General features: G+C 43.0%; 1 protein-coding gene across 1 annotated transcript in view; it reads left to right on the forward strand.

The window, feature by feature from the left end:
- The first annotated feature begins 27 nt into the window (after positions 1-27).
- CC2D1B (coiled-coil and C2 domain containing 1B) overlaps positions 28-24,475 on the forward strand; it is a 27,986-nt gene continuing 3,538 nt past the window's right edge. Inside the window, exons 1-22 of the mRNA XM_012575343.5 lie at positions 28-120; positions 456-560; positions 3,517-3,658; positions 6,320-6,429; positions 7,195-7,314; positions 8,410-8,547; positions 10,392-10,653; positions 11,135-11,259; positions 11,396-11,471; positions 12,597-12,707; positions 13,023-13,153; positions 13,429-13,501; positions 15,614-15,726; positions 16,514-16,682; positions 17,894-18,066; positions 18,170-18,295; positions 18,811-18,869; positions 19,044-19,160; positions 19,554-19,627; positions 20,273-20,331; positions 22,044-22,095; positions 22,712-22,811. Coding sequence (XP_012430797.5) covers positions 495-560; positions 3,517-3,658; positions 6,320-6,429; positions 7,195-7,314; positions 8,410-8,547; positions 10,392-10,653; positions 11,135-11,259; positions 11,396-11,471; positions 12,597-12,707; positions 13,023-13,153; positions 13,429-13,501; positions 15,614-15,726; positions 16,514-16,682; positions 17,894-18,066; positions 18,170-18,295; positions 18,811-18,869; positions 19,044-19,160; positions 19,554-19,627; positions 20,273-20,331; positions 22,044-22,095; positions 22,712-22,811 — 2,396 coding nt within the window. The 5' untranslated portion in view covers positions 28-120; positions 456-494. The remainder of the gene's footprint in view (positions 121-455; positions 561-3,516; positions 3,659-6,319; positions 6,430-7,194; positions 7,315-8,409; positions 8,548-10,391; positions 10,654-11,134; positions 11,260-11,395; positions 11,472-12,596; positions 12,708-13,022; positions 13,154-13,428; positions 13,502-15,613; positions 15,727-16,513; positions 16,683-17,893; positions 18,067-18,169; positions 18,296-18,810; positions 18,870-19,043; positions 19,161-19,553; positions 19,628-20,272; positions 20,332-22,043; positions 22,096-22,711; positions 22,812-24,475) is intronic.

Raw genomic sequence — 24,475 nt, forward strand, 5'->3', positions numbered from 1 at the left:
GGCTCCGCGCCGCGGAGCGGGGGGCCGGGCCCGCCCCTCCGCGCAGCCGCGCAGCCGCCGCGGGCGGGCCCACCCTGAGCCGCGCCGGGCGAAGCTGCGGCCGCGCGGGCGGGAGCCGAGGTGAGCCGGGGCCGGGCTCTCTCCGGGCGGTCCCTCCGCGGTTCTTCCTGCAGCTCCCGGCCCATCGCCCCCGCGGTCCCTCCCTGCGCCGGCCGGCGAGCGCTCGCAGCCGGCCCTGCCCGCCGGGACCCGCCGAGCTGCCCGGGCGGAGCGCGGGTGCGGCCGGGCCGGGCTCCTGGGCCCCGCGGAGCGCGCCCCGCGGCGCTGCCCCCGCTGCCCTCACGGCGGGGCAGCGCTCTGAGGGAGAGCCGCGGCAAGCGGCGGGGTCGCCTCCGTCCGGCGGGCTTTGCCTGAGCACAGGCAGGGCACTGACTGTAAGTTCCGTGTGCTCTCAGTCCTACAGAGACACAGCCCTCTGAAATTCATGAACCAACATGCTCGGCAGAAGACCTAAAAAGAGCCCTCAGGCAAAGGGCCAGGGAGCTGCAGTTGCGAAGCAGGTAAGGAGGGCAGAGGGCCAGGGAGATGTGGTTGCAGAGCAGGCAGGGAAAGCTCCCACTCCCACTGCTCCTCGGGATAGTCTCCTTCAGACCTCTCGCTGCTGTTTTCCTGCAGCAGCTCCCATGTGGTAATAGCATTGCAGGATCGTGGAAAAAATTAGATTGTGTGGTGCCTGTTTTCCTTCCTTCTTCAATGCATTCTTCTTCAAGTAAATATCTGATAGGCAGCTGTGGAGGTCTTGCAGGGAAGGCACGGTGTTGTAATGCTGTAATCTTTGCATGAGACCTCATGACTCATGCTTACAGTATTTTCTTAGCCGAGCTGTGTTGAGATTTAATAATAACTTCAGTGACCCTGTGGAGGTTTTCCTTACATCTCTAAGAAAACAGAAACAAGAACAGCAGAATATAGGGTAACAAATTAAGGGACATATATGGGAGAATATTAAGGTACTTAACAAGAGACAGTTAATTTTAATTTCCCTTTGTATAGTCATTTTTTCGTGTAACAGATAGACTGATATGCCCCTTTCCTGTCGATAAAAGTGAGTTTAGCTGTGCCTATGTGTTGAAGTTTTTTTTCCATACTTATCTACCTTTTGAAGGAGTTTCAGAAGTCTTGTGGAGAGAAACAATAATTAGTCATGGTTGGCAGGTGTAGAAAGTCAGGCGACAGTGTCAAAATTAGAAACACAGTCAAGGCAAAATTCTGGGTAGAAAACTGACGGGAAATTAGTATAGTTAGAGTTAAAGAATATGTTAGAACCAGAATGGAATTTCAGAAACCTTTGAAGGTAGAATAGAGGCAAGTAACAGGTGGAATAAGTGGTAAGAATATAGAGAAATGTGAAAAGGGATTGTAATGGGCTATTAGAACAGAGAAAATAGCTAACATGTTCTCTTTTGGTGATTTCTTAGGAACCAGGGTTCTCATACTGAGGGCATAATGCTGTTATGTCACTGTGGCTCCAGTGTGAAAGTTTGCATTTCTGAGTAAGAGAGATAGTGTATAACTCAGTTCATCTGAGCAGGGGAGAAGATAAAAGGTGAAAATATCTTTCCTCCTTCTGGGAAAAAAACATAAACCTCTCTCTGAAAAGACAGAGTGTAATTCAAGGATCTGATTAATAGATTTTACTAATTTCTAACTCAATACAATTAATTATTCAGCCTGCCTTACAGAACGGATGAGTGCTTCTTGAAACAAATGGCTTGTTTTCTTTCAAATTAATTTAATTTAAAATAGGTTTTTGTTGTGTAGTGTATCAACTGCAAACTTTTTATAACTTAATTTTTCCATTTTATTAAACATTGCTTCAGTACTGCTAATGTAATTGGAAATGTTCTTTATTGAATGGGTTGGGACTTGGAGCTAGAACTGCTGAGTTGTGTTCTGGACTTCCGTGGTTGCTGCAGTTGCTTCACTGTCCACTCTTGCAGTGTGGTAATGAACAGGTCCTGTGTGCTGCTGATGTGTTCTGCACATTGATAAAGGCCTATGTGTGTTCCATAGAACTTGAATCTTTAGATCACCATTGTAAATATTTCCTGTTTAAATCTTGTCCTCACCTTCCTTCTGTTCTAGCCAAGTGTGCAAATACTTTTGTTTTGCTTTACAGCTGGGAGATGGATAAGACAGAGGGTGGCTGACAGATCTGCCCAGTGCCTTATGGAATGTCAAGGGCAGGATCAGAGCTAGGAAAGAAACTGCTGCTGATTTTGAGTGCTGTTGCTGGTCCTTGGAACCAGTGTTTCTCAGCTATGTGTTTCACATTCTGCTTTGGGATTATAAAATGGTCCAGAGAGGGACACAGAAATTTTCAGGGCAGTAGCCACCAGCACTTTGATTCCTACTGGTTTAAAAAAACCCAAAACTATTACTGACATTAATTTATAAACTGACAAGCAGCTTCTTGCAGCACTTCAGATGCTCAAGACAGAAGGAGATTGCTGACCCTCAGAATAAGGACGGCTGATGTTTTTTCCTGTGCAGGAGAGAAGCTGAAGTGCTGCCTTCTTGGCCATGTAGGGATCAATAAGGGCTTGTGCTTTGGAAAAGTCTGGGGAAAGCTTCACTTCCTTCACGGGTTTAATCTAATTTTGTTCATTCATGTTTATAAAAAAACTTAGCACACTTAAGATATTTTTTTTTTCTGGGGCAGTTAGTATTTTAACCAGAAACACAAAAACAGTGATGAAATGGTATTTTAAAATAATACCTTTTGGACTAAGACCCCAGAGACTCCTTTGATGTACTTTGGAATGTTTTGCCACAAGAGAGTGATAACCCCTACTCTCATATCCTGATTACTGTTATTAATGCTATTCCCTGAGATTTTATCTCTCAGCTGATGATCTGTGCCAGCCAGTTCTGATGGTTTTCTCCAGTGCAGTGTGGGCATTGCTGGGTTTTAATGGCTGTGTTTGTTTCTATGGGATTTAGAAACTGATGTAAGAAGAAGACAGAACAGTTCTGTGTTTATAAATGTAGCTTCTTCAAGAGATAAGGGTGAAGTCTCTGCAGTGTGCATATGTCAGACCTGTTGTGTGTGAACCATGAGTGAATATTTTTTAGCTTAGCTGTTAGAGGCACTGCCCTGAACTTCCCTGATGCTATCTGCTCCATGAGGTTCAGTAAAACAAACATTTTACTCTGCCTTGTTATGTCAGACTGTTAAACAGGATTGATTTTAAGAAATGGTTTGTGTAGAGTTTTAAAGGGAGTACTTGTGAGGTATTAAGATTTATAAACCTTACACCAGTTACGGGTGCCTGGTATGCATTGTTGTGGTAATAGAAGTGATATGATAGTGGGCTGTAAAAAAAAAAATGAACCGGATTCAGAATGCATGAAAATGTTTAAATAATCCATGCAGTGTGATGTTTTTGAGTGTCATCTTTGTTCTAACTGTAGGGTATTTTATTATTTTCTGTTGTTATTTTCCCTTGGCTCCAGCTGGGGCTGTTTGTGGATTTCAATCCTGAAGAGATGCTGCTGGGTGCAGAGGAAGCTGAGGATGATGGGGACCTCGAAGCAGAGCTTGCTGCTATCACAGGAGCAAAAGTGAAAGAAGGAAAACCAAAACCAAAGGTGAAAAGTAAGTTAAAGTATCTGAATTTAATTTAACTTTGTTAAATTTATCTAAAAAATCTTTACATTTGTTTAAAATGTTTTTTTTTATCACTAGTAGAAGCTGAATTTGCAACTGCTCTTTGCTTTACTTTAAACAGCGTAATTTGTTACTCCACAAACAATGTAAAAGTTTTTTTTGTTGTTATTGATGCTCTTGTAAGAAAAAGATCTCTGGTGGTTGGCCTATTTAATGATTAAATTAAGATATGCTTTTTTAGCATATGAAGTCATAAAAAAGGTGTAGTAGGCGCTAGATGATTTTAATGGGGAAACTATGTTTCGTGTGGAGGGTGGGTTGTTTGTCATGTGGTTGGTCTTCTGTTTTTGTTTGAATGATGAATTTACATAATGAGCATTATATTTTTAGTTACTTGAAGTCTGTAACCAAAACTGAATCCCATTTTCAGAGGCAAATACTGATGCAATTACTTGGAGAATCCTGTAGCTTGTGTTATGCAGGTTAGAGTGTCTCTTGGAGTGGGCTATTACCATTCTTAATACTTGAAGCATCTGTTAATTTTGTCTGGTGGTGTTTGCAAGCAGCTCTGCAGTGGTTTCCAGGCTGGCTGTAATCTGCCATAAACCAAGGCTGCTGCTGCTGTGAGGGACACTCAGTGAGCATGCTCTGCCTCTGAGCACATCCGTGTTTGTGGAGCTGCAGGGTGAGCTGCTTCAGGAGCTCCTCTGCCAAAATAAACTGGGTTCTTGTGGGAGCTTTTCAGCTGAACCAGGTTTGCTCCCTGCCTGTCTGAGAGCTGGGGTGGCAGCCAGTGCTTGAGGTGGGAAAAGGAAAATGGGACCTACAGGTGTGTGAGCAGGTGCAGGAGGGAAGGGATAAGTGCACCTACAGCCTTATTTGCAGCTCTGCACTAATTTCCATGTAATATTTTAAGGGGCTTCACACAGAGCAGCAGGGAAATGAAGAATTTTGAAATGTTTAGGCAAGACAACTCTATAAACATGGTGACTGATGACAGACAAAGGACAAGCTTGTATCTGAAACTAAATTCTAAATCATCTCTGCATTTCAAAATTTTAGTAAACTCTTAAAGCTAATAAAAACAATTGTGCAAATAGGCATTATAGCAGAACTTCTGCCATTGGACATAGGTTACTGCTAAAACCTGCAGGATGTTTTGAAGGTGAATCTGTCTATCAAGAGCTCTTGAATTGTTGTCAGCTTTTCAAGAGCTGACATCCCTCTCACCCTCATGTTGCTTATTTTGTTGTTTTGGTCTTTTTATTCATAAAACTCCAGGCAGTGCAAAATTAACATTTACTATGCCTAACATTTATTGTGGCTTCTAAATGTGTGGTTAAAAAAGGGTTTTCTAAAGTAATGTGCAGCTATTCTATTTTCCTGTTAGAATTGGAAGTGTGTGGGTTAGAAACTCATGGAGGATGAGCAGCTGGCACTGGGGACAATAAATATACTAATGCTGAGACCTAGCCCAGTGCAGTGGTGGGGGCAGGATGCAGGCAGGCCACTGCCTGGGAAGGAGGAGCTACAGTGAGGACTGGGGAGAATCAGATCCTGTCTGGGACAGGACAGAAAAAAGGGATCCAGTGCAACTCATGTGTTTGGTTCTTGGCTGAGCACTAGGTGCAGTAGTTCCCTCCTGGATTACATCCTAGAGCTGTGATGGGTGTGGGGGAATGGCCTCCTCCTCCAGCAGAAGCTGCACTGCTGGAACATCTTAAGGACAGAGATCCCTGCTGTCTCTGATAAGTGCCAGCTGGGCAGCCACTCACGTGTTTGAAATTGTGGCCTCATCTTGCTGCACGGGATTAGAGCTGAAAAACCATCTGAGGAGGCTTGATTAGGATTTTTGCCTCTACTGCAGTTTTCTGGACAGCCTTTGGATATGGCCTGCAGTCCAAGTTTTGCTAAGGGTCAAACTTAAAAGCAACGTGCTTGATACAAATACTGAAGCACCGATGGGGTTATTAGATTATTTGAACAGAAACAGTTTTGTACCTGGGTTAATTTTCTGCTGATTCAGCAAATGCAGGGAGTGAATGGGATCCATTTAAATTGACTGTAAAGCTCTGTTCTGGAGATCTGTATTTTCTGCAGCTGTTACTGCCACTGGTGAGTCAGTCATGCATCTGCATAGGGAAGTATCAGAGGCATTTATGTGGACCTTGGGATTTGTGGGCAAGCAGCCTCGCCTTGGAGAGCACGTGGAGGAAGTTGACAGTTCAGGAAGATGTGGTTGGCACAGGATGAAGCTCAGATAAGAACTCAGCAATGAGGAGTTCAGTAGAGTTTTCAGCATGAAGACCAGAAGCAAAATTGCAAAATGAAGGAGCCAAGAAAAATTTGGAAAAGGCTGAATCTCATCATCACGAGACAGCAGTGCAGAAAATGTGCAAGTGCCTTACTGCCTGCCTCGATTGTTGTAGCAGAAACACCAGTGCTGCTTTTCCTGGGTGCTCACTTCCCAGTCTTTGCCCTTTATCCATCAATATACTCTCAGTTACCCATGACACTGTGCAATAAAGGGGGCACAAGAGGGGAAGGCACTGCTTTCTTTCAGCTGGTAGCAGCTCCATCAGGATTTATACCCAGTGAGTACCTAACTATTCCTTAGGTTTTATGGCTCCTTGGGATTTCCTTTTACAGCTCCTCTGCCCATGGATCATATTGAAAAGATGGCTGCAGAGTGTATGAAGGACCTGCATGAAGAGGAAGATGCAGATGATGAAGACTTGGAGAAAGATACAGACCTGTTGGTATGCATAACTGTTACCAAAGAGTTGTAGTATGGTGTTTGTTTTTTTTTTTTTTAACAGAACTGCATTTAGCAAAAATGTCTGTTAACTTTGTGGTAATAAGCTAAAATATTGCAAAAGCACCATTAGATGCAAGTCTTTGCAGGATCCATCCCCCTGCACAGCAGAGTAAGAGAGTTTCTTAACATTTATATGTGTGAGAGTCTTAGAGAATTGAGGGAAGAGCAGGAATCCCATTCGCTGTCAGCTGATGAAGGACAGCCAGGGACTGTCTCCTTAAAGTGATGTCTGCCACCATTTTGCTACTGCTTCAAGCAGTGCTTGGCCTGAGAGAACACCTCCAGAAAGTCTTTGTTGTTTCAATGACTCATCTAACTGACAGGGTTTAGGGAAGGAGTGTTAAGCAGTGGTTTTGATTGCCATTGCTAGTAGAGGCTTTTTGGAAATTTGAAATTTAGGTTTGCATAATCTTTGTAAAAGTACTTCTCTGAACTTCTCCAGCTTCAGATATCTAGCCACGAACTTGTGTGGTGATCCTGGGGCTGAAGTGTGGCTTTTCAGTGGTATCTGGAACCAGTTTAAATTACATAATAAAAAATAAAATTGAATTTAATAAAGACTGGAATAAAAGATATTCAGACTCTTCACTTGGGTTCAAGATCTGTCCAAAGCTTTTGGCACTTTAGACTTGATTTTATTTTTGTATTTTGAGGACAGAGAAAATTTTGAGGAAAAGCCTTTTGTTGGCTGTTACTTTTACCTTAGGCAGAGTTGCAAGAAGTTCTGGGGGAAGAAGGTGAGGCAGGAAGCTGTGAGGATGAAATGACAGCAACAGAGCCATCCCCAACTGAACCAGAAGCTGAACAACCTGAACTGCAATCACAGGTAGGAATAAGTATCATGTTTCTGACAGTTTTGTTGAATCACTGTTGTCACGTGGCTTGTATGAGGGTCATTGTCAAGAATCTGGGGAGGTCTTGTCTTCTAAGGAAGAAAAACCTACACTATTCTTGTTTCCTCAGGGAAAGCAGTGTTGTATGGGTGTAGGTGATCCTTTTGCTTTGTTCCAAGGATAAATTCTGATGTTAGCATAGAACTGAAAAGGTAAACAATTGGAGACAAGCATGTCTTGTCCCTCATTATACTTAGGAGCATGCATACTGCAGTGCAGGCTTCCAGAGTAGGTATCTTCTCCCTAAGAGTAGTGAGCAGTGTGCTGAAATTGTGAGACATGATATAACTCAATAGTTTTGGATTTTTTTTCTCAGTAGCATTATTTGTCTCAGCTTAACTTGTCAGTCTTCATGCAGTGAAATCCTTTATTCAGTCACGGTATGTTTCTGTTGTGTGCTACAGATTCCAGTGCCTTGTACACTGGGCCCATTAGCAAATGGGATTGAGAGGTTTCTATAGAGATAATGGCAATAATTACATCAGGAGCCATCTGCAGGGTCTCTGTGACTGTGGAGAGTTTGTAAGTAGCTGCTCATGACTTTGCTTAGGCTGCTTTTGTCACTGAACTAATTCCAGGCTGTAGGAGGAGGAAAAAGAGCTCTTGTTGTAAAACCAGGTTGAAGCCCAGAAGGGAGCAAACTAGCATGGTTTAAAAATAAGAAAAGAATAAGTCAAGATTTGTGCCAAAATACCTCTTCTCACCCTCTGTTGTGTGGGGTTTGAGAGGCTTTAGTGTTCTCCTCACCTACTCACTGACCACATGGCTCCAATTACTCTGTGAGTGAGAGTTTCCCAAGTCTCCCCACCCGTTCTTCTCTGTGAGGCTTTTGAGAGAGCCCAGAGGTGGATGCAGGGCCTGTCAGCACAGCACAAACGCTGCTCTGTTTTAGGGGCTGTTCCTGCCTGCACTCGCTTCACAGCAGGGTGTGTGTGTAGAAGAGGAGTGTTTGCTTTTCAGTGCAGTGGGAAAACTCGTCTGGCTGGATGAAATAAGTTTTCTTGATTTGTTTTATTGTTTCTTCTGAGACCTCCTCACTTCCTGCTGTTACCAGTGAGCTACAACAGACGCTTGAGGGCAGAATTGCTGACTACAGGACCGCGATTTCTAACGCCAGGGAGTCGGGGGAGAGCGCCAAAATACGGCGGTACGAGAGGGGCCTGAAGGTGAGTTGGGATCACCAGGATGTGAGTGAGGGTGAGGCAGAGTCAGCTCTCTGAGGTGTGGTCTTCCCAGCTGGGTGAGTTTGTTGACAAGGCAGTGAAATTTTCGTGTGCTGCCTGGTGTTACTTCAAAAACAATTGTTGTTACTGACTACCCACCTGATACAGCAGACACACAGATAAGGTGTGGCTTCTGCTGCCTTTTGAGCTTTGCTTCTGTTGTGAATGTGGCAGATGGTAGCTGGAGGCAGGGTTTATGGTTACATGCTGAAGTTAAACCCACCTGCCTGGATCTGAATTTGACCTGTGGTGACTGCTCAGTTTTACCTTAAAGCGAAGTTTAGGAGTTTTCCTAGCACATGCACCTTGCAGTTCATCCCTGTTGCCTTTCCTACCACTCACTTCTGTCAGACAAAGGGAGGTGGTGCCTTTCCCTGAGTGTGTTGGCTGTGCTTGAAAAGGAATAGAGCAGGATTTTTGAGGAAGGCAATTAAGAGCTGCAGCAAAGAGCAGTCTCTCCAGTCTCTCGTGGTTCCAGGCAGGTGGCGTGCTTGCAGTGAGCTGCAGTGCTTGTTCACTGCTGGGCAGGGCCTTTCTCTCCTCGTTGCTTTCAGCAGCTCTCCTGCATCACCTCAGGCAGCAGCAAAGCTGTACAGCTCAGGGCTGTGCACTGAGGCAGGATGTAATGGCTCGCTGGCTTCCAGGTGTCTTGGGATACAAAGGGGACAATTGAGGCCAAACTCGGGGAAGAAAAAGCACAAGAAAGATGTCTCTGTGTGTCCACTGCCTGCCAGCCCTGACAGGAATGTACACAAAACCACCTGGCCTTTCTGAGAGACACAGGAATGGGCAAACCAGCTATTCCATCCAGTCATGAGCTTAGTGCACTGTGCCACTTCCTTTATTTTTCAGGGTAGGGAGTTTCCCTGTGCCTAAGCAGTGTAACTGAGGATAATAGACCAGATCTCACTTCACAGGTCACAGCTACTGAATTATCAAAATTACATGTCAACAAATGAGTTTTCTCTTATATGTAGTTGTTGGAACTGTGAACTTTAATTTCAGTTTGTCACCCCTGTGTGGAGAAGAGGGAGCTGCCTGTGGGGTGCTGGTCTGAGCCCCAGTCTCACATGCAGTCATTTCAAAGTGTCTCTGCCACTGTTACTCAATAGGTCAAACAATGGCTAAAAAAATAACAGTGATTCTGGCACTGAGATTTTATTGTTGTTGTCTTTCTGTGCTTCCATTTCAGTTTCTTTGGAAGATTAAAGAAGTAAAACTTTTGTTTTGACTTGAAGTGCATGGTGGTCTTTTGTCTGAACCTCAAATTAAATTTAAAAAATAAAAATACTGAGGAAGGTAGTACTTGGGGAGGAGGAGGCATTTTATAAAAGTGAGCAGCAATTAACCCAAGTTAAAGATGGTGAGAGCTCCTTACCCTAGGTGATGAGCTGAAGCTCCATTTCCTTTATTAGTATGTAATGGTTTTTGTCATTGCATTAAATAGGTTTGCAGACCCCTTCCATCCTTGGATCCATTTAGGCAGTGACATTTCAGAATAGCATATTTTATTACATTTTAAAGACACACAAAATCCATCTACAGTTGGTATAAATGGCTTCCTTGGTGACTTTCTGTGACAAAGCTGAGTGGATAATTCTGGGTGCTGAGGTACCTGCAATTATCTGGTTTGAGCAACAAGGCCTTTGCACTGTGCTGCACCACTGTGTTGGTGTGTGTGACAGAGCCTGTCATGTATAAGGGAATGAATTTGTCTTTCAATTATTTTATGGTAGTAACATGTTTGATGAAAATGCCCCTTGACTCTGTTGTTCCTTCTGTGCCAGACACTGGAGACCATGCTGGCTGCAGTGAAGAAAGGCAAAAAAATCAATGAAGAAGAAATGCCACCTCCTGTTGCAACAGGAAAGAGTTCTTCTTATGTACCTCAAGCCATGGGAGTGGAGCTGGAGAATTCGGGAGATTCACCAGAGAATAAAGCTGACTCTGCTGCAGGTGATGAGCAGAAGGCTTCTCCTGAGGCAAGGGAGCATTTGGAATCAGAGTCTCTGCAAGGTCGTGCTGCTGCTGATCCTACTGTGGAAACAGGTACTCTGATCTGAGAGGAGAAGCAGTTGCAGCCCTGATTTAATGTTGCATCTTCCCTGATGTTTGTGGTGTGTGTAGCAAAGCACTGCTTAGTTGGAATTTGTGCTGAATGTCTCAGAGCTGTCCATAGAATGCTGAGTTTCTGGCAGTGGAGTCAGTTATTGTTTTAGAGCTCTTCTGTGCACTGGATCAGTATCCTTAACTTCTCTAGTGCCTCAGTTCCTCCTTCATTATTTGGCATGTGGAATTCCAGCCTTAAAAGAGTCTTGAGGTACTGACTGAAAGACCTAATATTTTTCTTTCAATTGGGAAGAACGGAGTTGTTATGTTAGATGGGACTTCTGGAGACTGGAGGAAAAAGGATATTTGTAAGATGGCTTACAGCAAAAACAGACAAATGTGGGTTTGCATAGCTGGATGTAGCAAGGGATAAAAATCGTGCATGCTCTGTGTCAGTCTCAGCATTGTCTCATTCTCCCAGATCCCCAGCACAGCAGCACACGAGCAATCCTACTTATGAGGCAGAAGGAATATAAATTAGCAGCTCTAAAAGCCAAGCAGCAAGGGGACCTGGAGAAAGCAAAGGAATACATGAAGACAGGCAAGGTATGCACTCAAGAAATCCCAAATGTTGAACATAACCCTGTGCTGTACCCACATGCATTAAATGTCACATACTTAATGTGGCAGCTGGCAGGTCTTGGACAAACCAGAATAAACCTTTTGTTTTTTTCTGTGTTAGAAATTTAATGTGGTGTTGGAAGCTTTGGACAGTGGGCAGCCAGTAGACCTCCAGAATATGCCTCCATCTCCTCAGGGTAAGGCTTGTCTTCAGGAAACCCTTTCAGAAGTCTCTGCTGTAATTGAATGATTCTGCATTTGGTTGCAAAGCTGTTAAAAGAACTGGAGATTGTTTAGGACTGAGGCTCACTGCATGTTCACAGCCTAATCAAGACCAATGAACAGAAATGAGGTATCATTACTTACATTGCAGTTACTCTCTGTGAATTACAAGTTCAAGCAAGTGTTGATGTCTCACATTCTGGGTTTTATAAGTGTAGATAATAGCAGCCAGTATTTGAAGTGGAAGGAGAAGAAGGATAATGGCACATTCTTAAAATTTACTGTAATATTTGATGGTGTTATGTGCTTCAACTAAAATTTGTAATGTTCAGATTAACAAACAGATTGCAGTGCACTAAAGTCTAATTTTTAAAGCAAGTTATCAATATAAAGATACCTCAGTCCTAGTAAGAGAGAGTTTGGTGGTTTTTTTAAGTAGATGCAGTATCCCTACCAATAATTAATGCTTGGTCTTTGTGGCCCAGTCTTTTAACCAATTTACTGTAGTAGATTATTTTATTCTAAGACACTTAATGACAGATTTTTTCAGGAAATCATGAGAGACATGACTCAAGTTACCGATCACTAAATGGCATTGCAGAGGAACCTCACCCAGGGCATAACCTTGCCTTAAAACGTGCAAGATTTTTGCAGCAAATAGTGTTGTAGTTTTCTGTTATACAATACCAGAAGCTGGAATTTCTGAATAGATTATATGAGCCTCTTCCCTTTTCCAGCACATCTTTTGTTACTAGAATATTTTAGTCAATTAGCAGACTTGTTCACTCTTTCCATCTGCCAAGATACCAAGTTATATTTTGGGGCGAGAATTCTTGGAATACTTGAACTACTTTTACTTTTTTTTTTCCTCTCAAGCAGCCCTAACCAAAAGTAAATCAGCATTTGAGATTTTCTCTTATAAAGCATGTTCTGGGGATAGTGGGAACCTTAGACTTAGCTAGCCGTGGAGGTACTGTTTGGAAGCCAGAAAGCTTTCAGGAAGATGATATGATCGAATTAAAGGTTTTCTGAATGACATGCAGCAGTAATTGCTGTGTGTGGAACATGATGTGAAACTTCCTGCTTTCCCTGCTTTGCAGATCTTGAAAGCTTAGGACATGTACAAGATGCATCCAAGCAAAAAGTACCACCTCGGGTGGGAAGTTCCCAGGATCTTGCAACACCTGAACCTCAGACACAAGAACCTTCAGGTAGGACTTTTGCATTTCTCTAGTAAGTCATGAAAATAGCACAGCTGGGAAGCACTTGTAAGGTCTGACCTCTCCCACTGAACTGCAGCAGGAGTGAGTAAACTGGCTAATGTTCCTGACTATTGTTTGCTGCTGATCCAGTCTACTTCTGTTCTGGATCAGTGATGGAAGTAAAAGTTAATAAACCTTCTTTATAGCAGCAGTGTTCATAGTGACACTTTCCAGTGATGTTCTGTGAGGAAGGGGAGGAGACAGGCAGCCTGTGTGTTTTGAAATCTTCATGATGTGGCATTTAATTGTCTGTGTGGTTTGCAGAGTCCCTGCAGCAGCCCAGGACGGTGCTGGAAGCGCTGCAGCAGCGGCTGGAGAAGTACAGGGCAGCAGCAGCTCAGGCTAAAGCCAGCGGGGACGATCGCAAGGGCAGGATGCACGACAGGATAGCCAAGGTAAAACTAAAGTGTGGCTCTTTGCACCCAGCAAAGCCATTTGAATTAGTTCTCTTGCTGACTTTTTCGAGGCTGAAATAATTTGTGTATTGTCTGTCTGTTTGAAAAGAAGTCCAGTGGGGAAGCTGGAAAGCATTCGGAGGAAGAAATAGAGACAATGCACATACTGTAGTAAAATACTGAGTCTTGTGCAGTGTTTGTGCTGGTTAAATACAGATGATTGCTAATTCACAGTCAGCTCTATTTTGTGTCTTACTGAGTGCCTTTGATTGCAGCAATACCAAGATGCCATAAGAGCCCATAAGGCAGGGAGAAAAGTGAATTTTTCTGAGCTACCTGTTCCTCCTGGTAAGTGTCAATGTAAAACGTCCTAATACCCACTTTTGTGCACCTGCTAGGCTTTGAAGAGGCTATGCAGGTATTGCCTGTTCATCCTGTGGAGCAGCTCCTCCTTTTTCTCAGGGGGTAGCTGGCCCTGCTGTTTGATAGTATTATGCAATTTTTTTCTTAATATGCTCCCAAACACTGACACTAGTGAATATTCCTGCATATTGGTAGCCTGATTGACAGTGTGGGAATTTAAAACTGGCACTATTTGAAAAGTTCAACAGCTTCACCATAGGCAGGTGCTAAAAATGTTACTTGTCTATCTTCTGTGTCAGCCCTCCTAGAGGAAAGACTAAAATTGGGTTATACTGGTTTCTTAGTTTTGCTGGAAAGAGGCTTTTAGAAGTGAAAACATTTTCCTGATCGTGCCCTATTTTGCCGATTCCTATCAGGAGCCTGAGAGTTTGATATCTAATTAATATCCCCTTGTAACACCTTGTAACATCAAATCAGTATTGCAGCTCTCCTGGCTGTTAAAAGAATCTGCAGAGATGAAGCAAATTATGCCCATGGTCACACTGAGACAGTGGCAGAGGCAGCAGCTGAGCCTGTTTCTTGAGACACTGTGTCCTCTTTATCTTCTTCAGAGCACTGAGTGCTGTGTCTGCAGAAGTTTGGGCAAGGTCATCTGTGAATGCTCTGCCTCTCATTTGCATGATACCATTTCTCCTCTAGAAACATCTTTCCTTTTATCTTGGTCTTGATGTGTTCTTCTGAAGGATACACTCAGCACTGCAAAGCAGTGCCTGGATTGTAAGTTAGAGGACAGAGAGGACCTTGTGGTGTTTTTGTCATGTCAAATGTGGCAATGGCAAGCACTGCAGTGGTAGTAGAGTAGGCACTGTCAGCTCTGTCAGGTCATGTGTGGCTTTGAAGGCTTCCTGCTTTGAATCTGTCCCTGAAAGGCAGTTTAGCATCCCTTTTAGCAGAATGTGGTCCCTTTCTTGGTAAATACCAGTTTCTGTAAGAGTGAGGTACTCCATATTTATACCTCTGGAAATATGGAGAACTGCTCCATGTCCTTGCACATCAGCTGTGTTTTTCAGCCATCATTTAGGGGCCACGTGATTTACACTGAATACAATTATCAGGCAGTCACTGAAACCACCAGTGAATTATCCTGGGATGGCAATGCCCTTCATGGCATCTGGCTGGTGATGAGTACCAGCCATGGACTCCCTGGAAACAAATGCTGCTGAGCAATGGATCAAATGTCACACAGGGCAGCAGCACAACATTCTCTGTTCTGCCTGCCTGAGTACCTCAAGCTTGTGCTATAGCAGCCATCTCTTGGTTTAGAAGCAGTTTAGTCACTGTTTCTTAGCACTTCTCATGAAACTGGCAGCTAGAATACTTCCTATATATTAAATGAGAGAAGTCTTAACAGACATTTTATTGTAGTGGCTCTGGATTTCTGTTCTCTGAAGCTGACACGAAACTGGTCTTGTGGCAGTGAGAGTTTATCTTCCATCATCAAGCCTTCCTCCCATACTTAAAAGGATAACAAAACAATGAAGAGCATTATTCTTCATACACTTCTCATTTAACTCATCTGATTCTGCCTTAGTTTGCTACCTCTGCATTGCAGTACCTTTACAGCAGAGACTGAGTGTGTAACAACCCAGCTGTCAGCAGCGGATTGTTTATTACCCTGGGGGTAGCCCTGATTTTCTGCTGGACTGTGTGCCTGCTAAAGTGAGGCAGCAGTGAGAGGGGAAAAAATGAGACTAAATTCTCTGCTGGTTCTGGGGACATCCCTGCTACTGAGGTCTTGAGGATGTGAGGTTGCTTGGCTGGCTGCCAGTTGCTCAGCTTGGAAAACTGCTCAGTTATTGCATCATTTTACTATCATCCACTTTAGCTGGGTGGCTGTGAGATATCTGATCTTAAGCCACCACTCAGACTTGATCTAGCAAGGCTTTTTGGCCTTGGCCTTAGTCTAGTTAGACTGAATACTAAAATACATTAGATAATAGGTATTTGGATAGAAACAACTTCACAGTAAACAAGTAATATCAAAGACATACCATAGGGCTTATACAACTCTCTCTTCTGTGTTCCTTTCCTTGACAGGATTTCCCCCTCTTCCTGGTGTTGCAGCAACAGATGGTGGCAGCACAATTGCTGCTGTCCTGGAGAGTGCCAGCAAGCTGGCAAACATGGAGGAGAATGATGAAGAGGAGGAGGTTAGTGTTGCCTGGTAGGATGTGTAAAAGTTCAATTGCCACCTCTTGTGGCATGCAGAGATGAGGCCATTGGATTTCCAGGTAAGGGTGCTGAGGTGAAATACATTTCCCCAAAAGTCTGAGGGAGTACAGGATCTCAGTAGTAATTTCAGTTTCCTTTATAGAGTAGGAGAGACAGATGAGGTATTACTACAGTCAGTACCACAGAGTCCGTGAGTGCAGGGTTTGGCTCTTTCATAGCTGTGTTGTATGTAGATTTTATTTTCAAAGCAAATACTTGAGATCCTCACCACTCCTTTACATTTTTCTGAAGTACATAAATGCATACTTTTATCCTGCATCCCAGTAGCTTCCTATGTTTGTTCTTTCCCAGGATGTTCAGCTCTTACTGCTTTTTGTCAGGCTGTACCAGCATTTAGACTTTGGTTTGACTTCTATTTCTCTCTGGATTTGCTTGCTGATTGATTGTGCTTTCAATTGGAGCAGCTTTTAATGGAGAGAATTTCTGGATAATATTTTTCCTGCATGCCTCTGCTTTTTTAAAAATCACTGCCTTGTTGAACATTCTTTTTATTCCATCTATGGCTTGCGTAGGTCAGCTACCTGTTGGCCTGGCATATCTCATAAACCTTCAGAAGTTAAAATTTACTATCTGTAATGCAATGCTCCCCTCAAAAGGGATACCCAGAGGCTGATACAGTGATAACCATGGTTGTTGATGCTTGAGATGCCTCAACTCTGGAAGAGATTTTATGCATTTAATATGCATTTCTTTTTGTTTTGCTAGAATGAGCCTCTTCCCCAGGCCCCAGTTGCCAAGAAGCCAACCCAGGTTGTTAAACCAACTCCAGTTCCATCTGCTGCAGCTCAGGAGAGCTCTCCTGAGCACCTGAAACGAGCTGCATCACCCTCCACCCTGGACAAGGCAGAGTCAATGGATCATCTCCCTCCAGCTGGTAAGTGAAGGGATCACCATTCCCAGTGCTCCACATGCAAGGTGTTTGCTCTAGTTTGGTGAAGACTATAATTTAGGTGTGAGCCTGTGAATGTGTCATAGATTTCCTCTGACAGGAGCCTCAATATGTGTGTGCTGGAGGGCAGACCCAGACCAGCCATGCAGCTTTATTTCACAGACAGCATGTATAATTATAAGGCTGATTAGGTTTTTTAATTAATTTTGATGTAACAAGATTCATAATGTTTAACTCTGCTCACAGCTGAACTCTCCATATACCCCCATTAAAGGGGACAGGTTGCTAGTGTGAATTTTTCATTGATCTAATGGAGCTCCCTACATCACACAGAGTTCTCTGCCTGGTGCTTCACCCAAGGATCTCAGGCTGGCTGTGCAGGCAGGGCTTCGTCAATCTCTGCTCTTTCTAAGGTCACTGAGCAGTTGTGTGTACAAGATGAATTGTACAGTTAGTAAGGGACAGGCACCACCTCACAGTGTGGTTTGGGCACACACAGGCAGTGCTCAGGCTCTCACTGATACCTCGACTGTAATCCCATCCTCCTTCCCTTCTGCCCTGGCTAGTTCCCTCAGGATGAAGTAGAACTGCCTGGTTGACTGGTGCAATAACCTGGTAAAATGTAAAGCAATTTTATTGGTGTGGTTGTCTTTAATGTTTTGGCAAGGAAAGAAAAAGACTCAAGCATTAATAAGAAGCTAAGAGAACAAGGGGTTACAAAGAAGCAGAGGTGATATATCTGAGTGGGCCTGCACATTGGTTTATTGGGGTTCTTTTCTAACAAATCAGGGGAGAGGAAGGAAATTACTCCAGAGGATGCTCATAATATTTGCTGTTTTTTAGAAGTTACCATGGAAAGCTGAAAGTTTGGATTCAGCTTCTCCCTTGGACCAGTCAGCTGTGCTGGAGTCTGTTTCAAGCCTGCAAATTAGGGGCTGTAATAACTCTTGTGACACTTGTGAAGTTATGTGAGGTTTTTTTGATGAAGGATGCTGTTCTAGAAGGAAGCTTGTTTCTTTTTTAATGCTTGAAATTGAAAGTGCCCAAGAAACAGTGGAGTGCAGTAGGGAAATGTCCTGATTTGACATCTCTGCTTTCACTGATCTTTTCCTGGCTGTGAACTGAACAGGGTAAGCCTGTGTGGGGGGCATCAGCAGTGTCAGATGAGTGAGTGTTTCTGTGCAACTGTTTTTCAGTTAGGGAACAGCTGGAATTTCTGGAGAACAGGAAGAAGCAGTACCTGAAGGCAGCCATCAAAGCAAAGAGGGAGAACAACCTCGAACAGGCAAAGACATATCTCAGAACAGCCAAGGGCCTTGACCTAAAGATTGAGCAGGCAAAATCTGGCAAAACTGTTGATATTTCTAAGGTTAGTAGGACTGGTAATATTCTGCTTTGTTTCATATTCATGGACATCTAAGTTCTTACTTTTCCCTATAAGGGCTCTGAAATGTGGTGTTCTTGTGCTGCAGCTGCCATCACCTCCTACAGATGATGAGGGTGATTTTATCTTTGTACACCATGAAGATGTCAGGCTGTCTCAGAAAGCAGATGAAGTTTATGCACAGCTTGTAAAATTGCTGAAGGATCAACATGAGGTGACCATTTTATATTTTCTAGAAATATAAAGCTGGAGTTTCTTTTGTACATTTCTGTGGGGTTTATTAATATTCTAATCCCATCATTGTTCCAGTGGGGTCTTTTTTTTTTCTTTTAAAATTCTTTTGATATTGTGTGTCCTAAAATGGAGAATTTTCAGAGTTGGATTCTATGGATAGTTAAACCCAGAGGGTGTGCTTGAAGGCTTGGGACTAGCAAATTATCACTCTTAAATATGAGCACTCAAGTTTGAAAAAAGAACCTGAATGTTAAGACTAGGCCTAAGATGAACATCATATCTACAGATGAGGTGATTAAAAAGTAGTAGGGAGAACAGCTCAAACAGATGCTGTGCTTTGGACTTGAAGAATAGGGTGGTGAATGTTCTTGAGTGACTCAGGAAAATGCCTGGTTTTCTTAAAGTAGATTATCATCAACCTCAGGACTGGGCCAGTCATGAATCTGTGTGTGAGGATCACAGAGTGAGTCTGTTTGGGTTTTTTTGTGTTGGCAGAGGTGTTTGCAGTACTCCAAGCAATTCATGCATCTGGGAAACGTAGCAGAAACAACTCGGTAAGACCCTATGCCTGCTTTCAGTCATCCCCCAAAGTGGGTATTTCAGGTTTGAGTCTGCCTGGCCCCCTAAAGATGTCTCCACATTGCTCCCACCCTGGCTGAGGATTACTCTGTGCTCTGATTTCCGGCATGTGTGGGTTTTTTACTGGGTTTTTTTGCCTTTTTCTATAGGTTTGAGAAACTGGCACAAGGTTGTAAAAAGGATATGGAGATCCTACAGCTTGCACGAGCACAAGGAATGGATCCTCCAAGCCATCACTTTGAGGAAAGAACCTTTAAAATGATAAGGTGTGGAAAAACAAAATTATTTCTCAGGCTGGAATGACTTTCCTGGTCTTTTGCGAATTTTGGGCTTCAGCAAACTTGAGTTGTTCTGTATCTTCTCTTGCTGATTCTTTTGTTTTTAAAATGCCTCCAGCTTCCTTTCTTATATTTTGTTTCTTCAGCCATTCCTCCTTCCTCTGTGTTTCTCTCTCAGTCCTGTTGCCTCCTGGGCTTTGTTCCTGGCCGCAGAGATATTTTTAGCTCTGTTTGTGCTCTTCCCTTGCTCTCCTGTATTTTGTGGAGATGATCTCTGTAGGAGTGCACTGCTGAAAAAGCTCTGACAAATAGCCATGGCATCCTGGTCTGGCAGTGGATCAGCTGATGGTGGGATGAACGTGCTTTTTTGTCTTTTCACAGGATATTTTCTGATCTCAACAGCACAGAAATGCACCTTCTTATTGTCAGAGGGATGAACCTACCAGCCCCACCAGGTGTGTACTCAAAAGGGCATGGGGGTTTTTTCCTCTGAGTAGGTAAGGAAAGTAATGGGGAACTAAATTTCTCTATCTTGAAGGCCACTTTAGGAGCCAGCACTCATTTAAAAAAAGTAACCATGTTTTGGGCTCATCCCCCCCCCCCCCAAAAAAAAAACCTTGAAACAGTATTTTAAAAAAAGCAGAAAGGTGAATTAAGAGAATCTGAGTTCCATCTGGACAGAGAACTTTAAATTTTCCTGGTTCACTCATAATTGGGTCATAGTTAAGGTTTCATTCTTGCCTCCTATTTTGTTACAAGCGCTTGCCTATGTGTTGCACCACTTTGGTATAGTTTGACTCTTCAATAGGTTTGCTCCTGCCAGTGTAACTGCTTTTAGCCCCTTGTTCCTGGGAACTTGTAAACCACCTGTGCTAGACTGTCCTAGGACTAACAACATAAAAAAAACCCAGGTGTTTTCCCTTGGATGCCAACTTTCCATGGATTTTGGTTTGATGGATGTGTTTTTCAGTTGTCAAGAGGCAGGTCATGAGTCCTACTGTAAAACAGTTGGATGCTCTTGAGAATCCTGCTCAAGATGACAGATGCAATGACAATGTCTGTACTGGCTGTTTGGATTGGCTGGTTGTTGTCTCACCCAGGTGTGTCACCAAGAGATTTGGATGCGTTTGTGAAGTTTGAATTTCAGTACCCAAGTGCGGTGAGTGTGTCATGGCTCTTCTGCCCCTCAGTCTGTCCCCCCTGCCACTGCATGAGCTTGTGAGGGCTCCAAGGAAAGGGAGAACACTTCTAAACATCCTGCCTGGATCTGCTTTTAAAGCAGATTTATTTTTCTGAGAAGCAGAGCTGCTGAGTGTGTTGGCTGCAGGTTTGAGCTTTGCACCTTCCTCTTGGTGCTTTCCACACCTTACCCTTGGCAGGGCAGTGCCTGCAGGTTCTGTGTCAGTGCTAAGCCATGCCTGCCTCTCCCCCGTGAAGGCACAATCAGGCTCTTTCCAATGTTGGCAAAATGTGTCAAAGTTCATTTCTTTCAGGGGTGCAAACACACCCAGAACCAGGGCACACAAAGTTGTTGCCAAGGGCCACCTTAGATCTCCCTATGTCCTCTTTCCTTAAAAAACCAAGCATTTAAAGGCATTGCATTTGAGCTTCTCTTAAAATTGTGGGAATGAATTGAAAGGGTTAATCTTTGTCATCAAATAAATGATGATTTAATTAGGAAATATATCTGAAGATAGGACTTGGGCCATGCAAGTTTCTCACCCTTACTAATTACCACTTGTGTGTATGTGCATTTATATATGTGTATGTATATAAAAATATGTATACACATATCTATTACTTCTTTCATTGGAATTCCCCAGTGACATCCTGTTCCTCTCACCTTTAAAAGCAGTCTCTGGTCTGAAAAATACTCAAACCTGGGAGCTAGAAGGGCTTCTGAGACTGACTGTTCTTTTACTGTCAGTAGAAATCCTGGGGCTTTGCTGCTACCAGACCTTGCTCTTGCAGGACTAATGCTTAGCCCTGGGAGAGTGCAGAGCCTAGGTTTCTACCTCCCTTATTTCCACTAAAATTAAATCAGTTACCTGTGGGAAATTGGTGATGGTCAGACCAGGTTTGTGTTTAGGTTTGTGACTCAAGGCTTTAATGAAGGAGTAACACAATTAGAGTGGCTGAAACCAGAGCTGGTCTCTATGAAAAATTTTCTGGGGAATGAATAAGAATCAGCATAGTTCCTTTTAATCTATTTTCCTTTGTTTAAAGAAGAGCCAGATCTTTACTCCTTAGCCAACAGTCAAATAAATATACCACCTTTCTCCTTTATAACTGAAATCAGTTTGCAAAGTAGCTGCAATAATTAGGCCACACTGTCCTTGTTCATTCCCCAGAGATTTAGTTTGTACTCTGCTTTAGGTTAAAAGTTAATTCATTTTGGTGGCAGATTGATTGTCAGGGAAAATAATAGTAGGGCAATTCCCTGAATGATTTGTGATTAATTCCTTGTGTAGCTTATTATTCCAGCTAATGCAGCAGGAACAGAATTACTGTGTCGTGGAAGGTGCACAGTTTGTCATGGAGTTTAACAGCCCCAGTCAGTAACTTATTATGATTGGATTGAATTGACTGTGACTATGTAGCTTATCTATGGCTCTCATATTTAATGTAATGTTTTGGCTTATTCTTTCTGCAGTATTATCCTTGTTACCACAGTGCAATCCAAGTATTTTAGTCTTGAATATACCATAACTCTTCTTATTTAGATAACCCCTAAAATATATGTTTCTGGTATAGGCATAAAATAGAGCCGGCAATAAAAATGGTCACTGGTCTGTTTTCAAGCAATATCTGACAGTTTTATATGATGTCTGCTTCTTTTTTTTTGTTTGTTTTTTTTTTGTTTTTTAATAGGAACAACCTCAAAAGAGTAAAACACCTGTAATTAACAATAACAATTGTCCAGGTGAGTCCTTTTTTCTGGAACAGCAGGGAAAATGCTGCACCTTGGGAATCCCTGGACAGTATGGGCTGGTGGCAGACTGTGAACCAGGCCAGAGATCCTCCCGCCACCTTTTTTCTTCTTTCTTATGAAAGGGTTTGTTGGGGGGTGAAGTCCGGGTGCATTGGCAATTTCTTCCCCCTCATCCCAATATTAATGTTGGGATGTCTGTTATGTCATGAATTAAACCAGTATTAATTATATTATCCAAAACACCCTTTCCCAGTCATTCCAGCCTTAATTCTGCTTTTTCTTTAATATTTTGTACCTTTTTCCGTAGCCACAAACCCTGTTTACTTGCTGAAAGACTTATATTCTCTAGTTTTAGCTCTCCAGTACCTTGCTGTCAGCTCACAAAGGCTTGGTTTTCCTGCAGTTTGGTTTCTGTCCCTGTGAGGTGAGGGTGACATGAACTGTGGCACAGGGATGGACACACCCTGGGCCTGACTGAATGACCTTCCTGAGGAGGATTCCTGTGGGCCAAACTGAGATAAAAGAGCTCTGAACAGGTGCATGGAATAGAGCCCTGCACACCATTTGACTCCCAGCTTTCTTCCCCTGTGCTTTATTTCACTTGCAGAGTACAACCAGCTGTTCAAGCTGAACATCAACCGGAACCACCGAGGCTTCCGGCGCGCAATTCGCTCCAAAGGAATTAAATTTGAAGTGTTTCACAAAGGGTGAGTCCACAGTTTGCTTCTCTGCTAACAGCTGAAGAGTGCTGGAGCTGAAGTTCATGGAGCACAATCTCTAAGCCAGCACTGAAGAGTTGTCTGGTACTCATGTCTGAGAGCTTTCAAAATGTGCCTGAGCTCTGTAGCTTCCACTCTGGGGGTGAAGGGAGGCACAAATTGAGTGAAGTTGTTTCAGATCAGCTGAGGATTAGTGTGTTAAAGGAGTTGGTGGGACTGAGAAAGCAGTGATTTACTTCAAATTGTTTTGATTGTTACCCAGTTTGGTTTCAGTCATCAGGACTAGAAAATTTAAATATTCTGTGGACTAATTCTGTAGAATAATGAAGTGAAGTGGCAACAAAATATGAACAGCAGGAAAGCAGGTGACAGGTGATGGCAGAACTAGAGTTACGTTTTTGTACTTTAATTCATTGGATCTTGCAATACTTCTGAGCACTGCTGAGAGACTCCCCTCATCTCAGGGAGCAGGATCACAAAATGAATGTTAACAATGTTTAGGGAGATCATCCTCAGTTCAGGCTCATAAATGAGTTATTCAGAGTAGGAGTGGCCTGTATTCCCTCATGCCTGGTCAGTTGTGATCCAGGACTGTGATGGGATGCCAGATAACCTGGTTTTTGTCTGGTGGCTCTTTGTCCTATTCCTTGTTGCTCTTACTGGGCCGTGCAGAAATTGTCCATAGGTTTTCTGAGATGGTTTTCAAGTTGCAGATGTTTCAGTTTGTGACCTGAAGTCCCACTGTTTTACTCCAGATCATCCATTGGTGTCTCTGTTGAAGCAAAAGTTGATTTTCTTTTTTTTTTTTTCCTGTTAGTCCTGACTGCTCTGTGTTCAAGATCACCCCTCTTTTTGCAAAAGCTTAGAAAGTGTTTACATTTATTTAAAATGGGGTTTTTATCACTTTTTCCCAGCCATCTCCGTGGGAGAAAGGAGAGGATGAAGTGATCCAGGCTCTTTTCTTAAGACTGTCTGCTCCCTGTCTTTTCTAAGACTACAAATGAATAATACTTCCAGAAATGCTTTTGTGGATGTTGTAGCTTTGGGATCTCTGATAGCTCCTTGACCATCTCCCAAGAATTATTTTTGCTCAGTGAGCAAAGGAGACTTGTTTCAGGTCATTTATATTAAACTTCAGTTTAACAACACTTTCAAGTGAAAACTCAGCAATGTATTTTTCCAAAAGAAAAGTCTCTTCTTGAGCCTCTCCTAAAAGCTTCTGAAGATGAAAGGGGATTTCCCCAGAGCTGTTTCTGAAGCCATAGCCTAGAGCAAGTTCTCAGTCTTCACAGCAGCCCCCTGGAACTGAGCAGGGATGAACCAGTCTTTATTGTTTCTTGAATTATAAAATGGAAAAATGCTTTAAAAAATTCAGCAAGAATTGCTGATTCTCTGAAGTTTATGAGCAAAGTGCCCCACATGCTGCAGTACAATTACATAACCCTACATTTTAAGGTGCTTGTGAAGTGAAGAAAGTATTCCAACATGTGAGCTAAGAAGCTTTGAACTTTCCTAAATTATTCTGTGAGTCTGCTGTGGCCTCACTGATTGAGAGTCTCAGTCTCCTGTTGCCACCAGTGATGTGATCATGAGGCTCCATTAACAGTCTTTGAGTTTCCATTGAATATGTCAAGTCTTGCTTTATAGTATCT

The sequence above is a fragment of the Taeniopygia guttata genome, chromosome 8 (assembly GCF_048771995.1).
Source record: "Taeniopygia guttata chromosome 8, bTaeGut7.mat, whole genome shotgun sequence".
NCBI lineage: Eukaryota > Metazoa > Chordata > Aves > Passeriformes > Estrildidae > Taeniopygia > Taeniopygia guttata.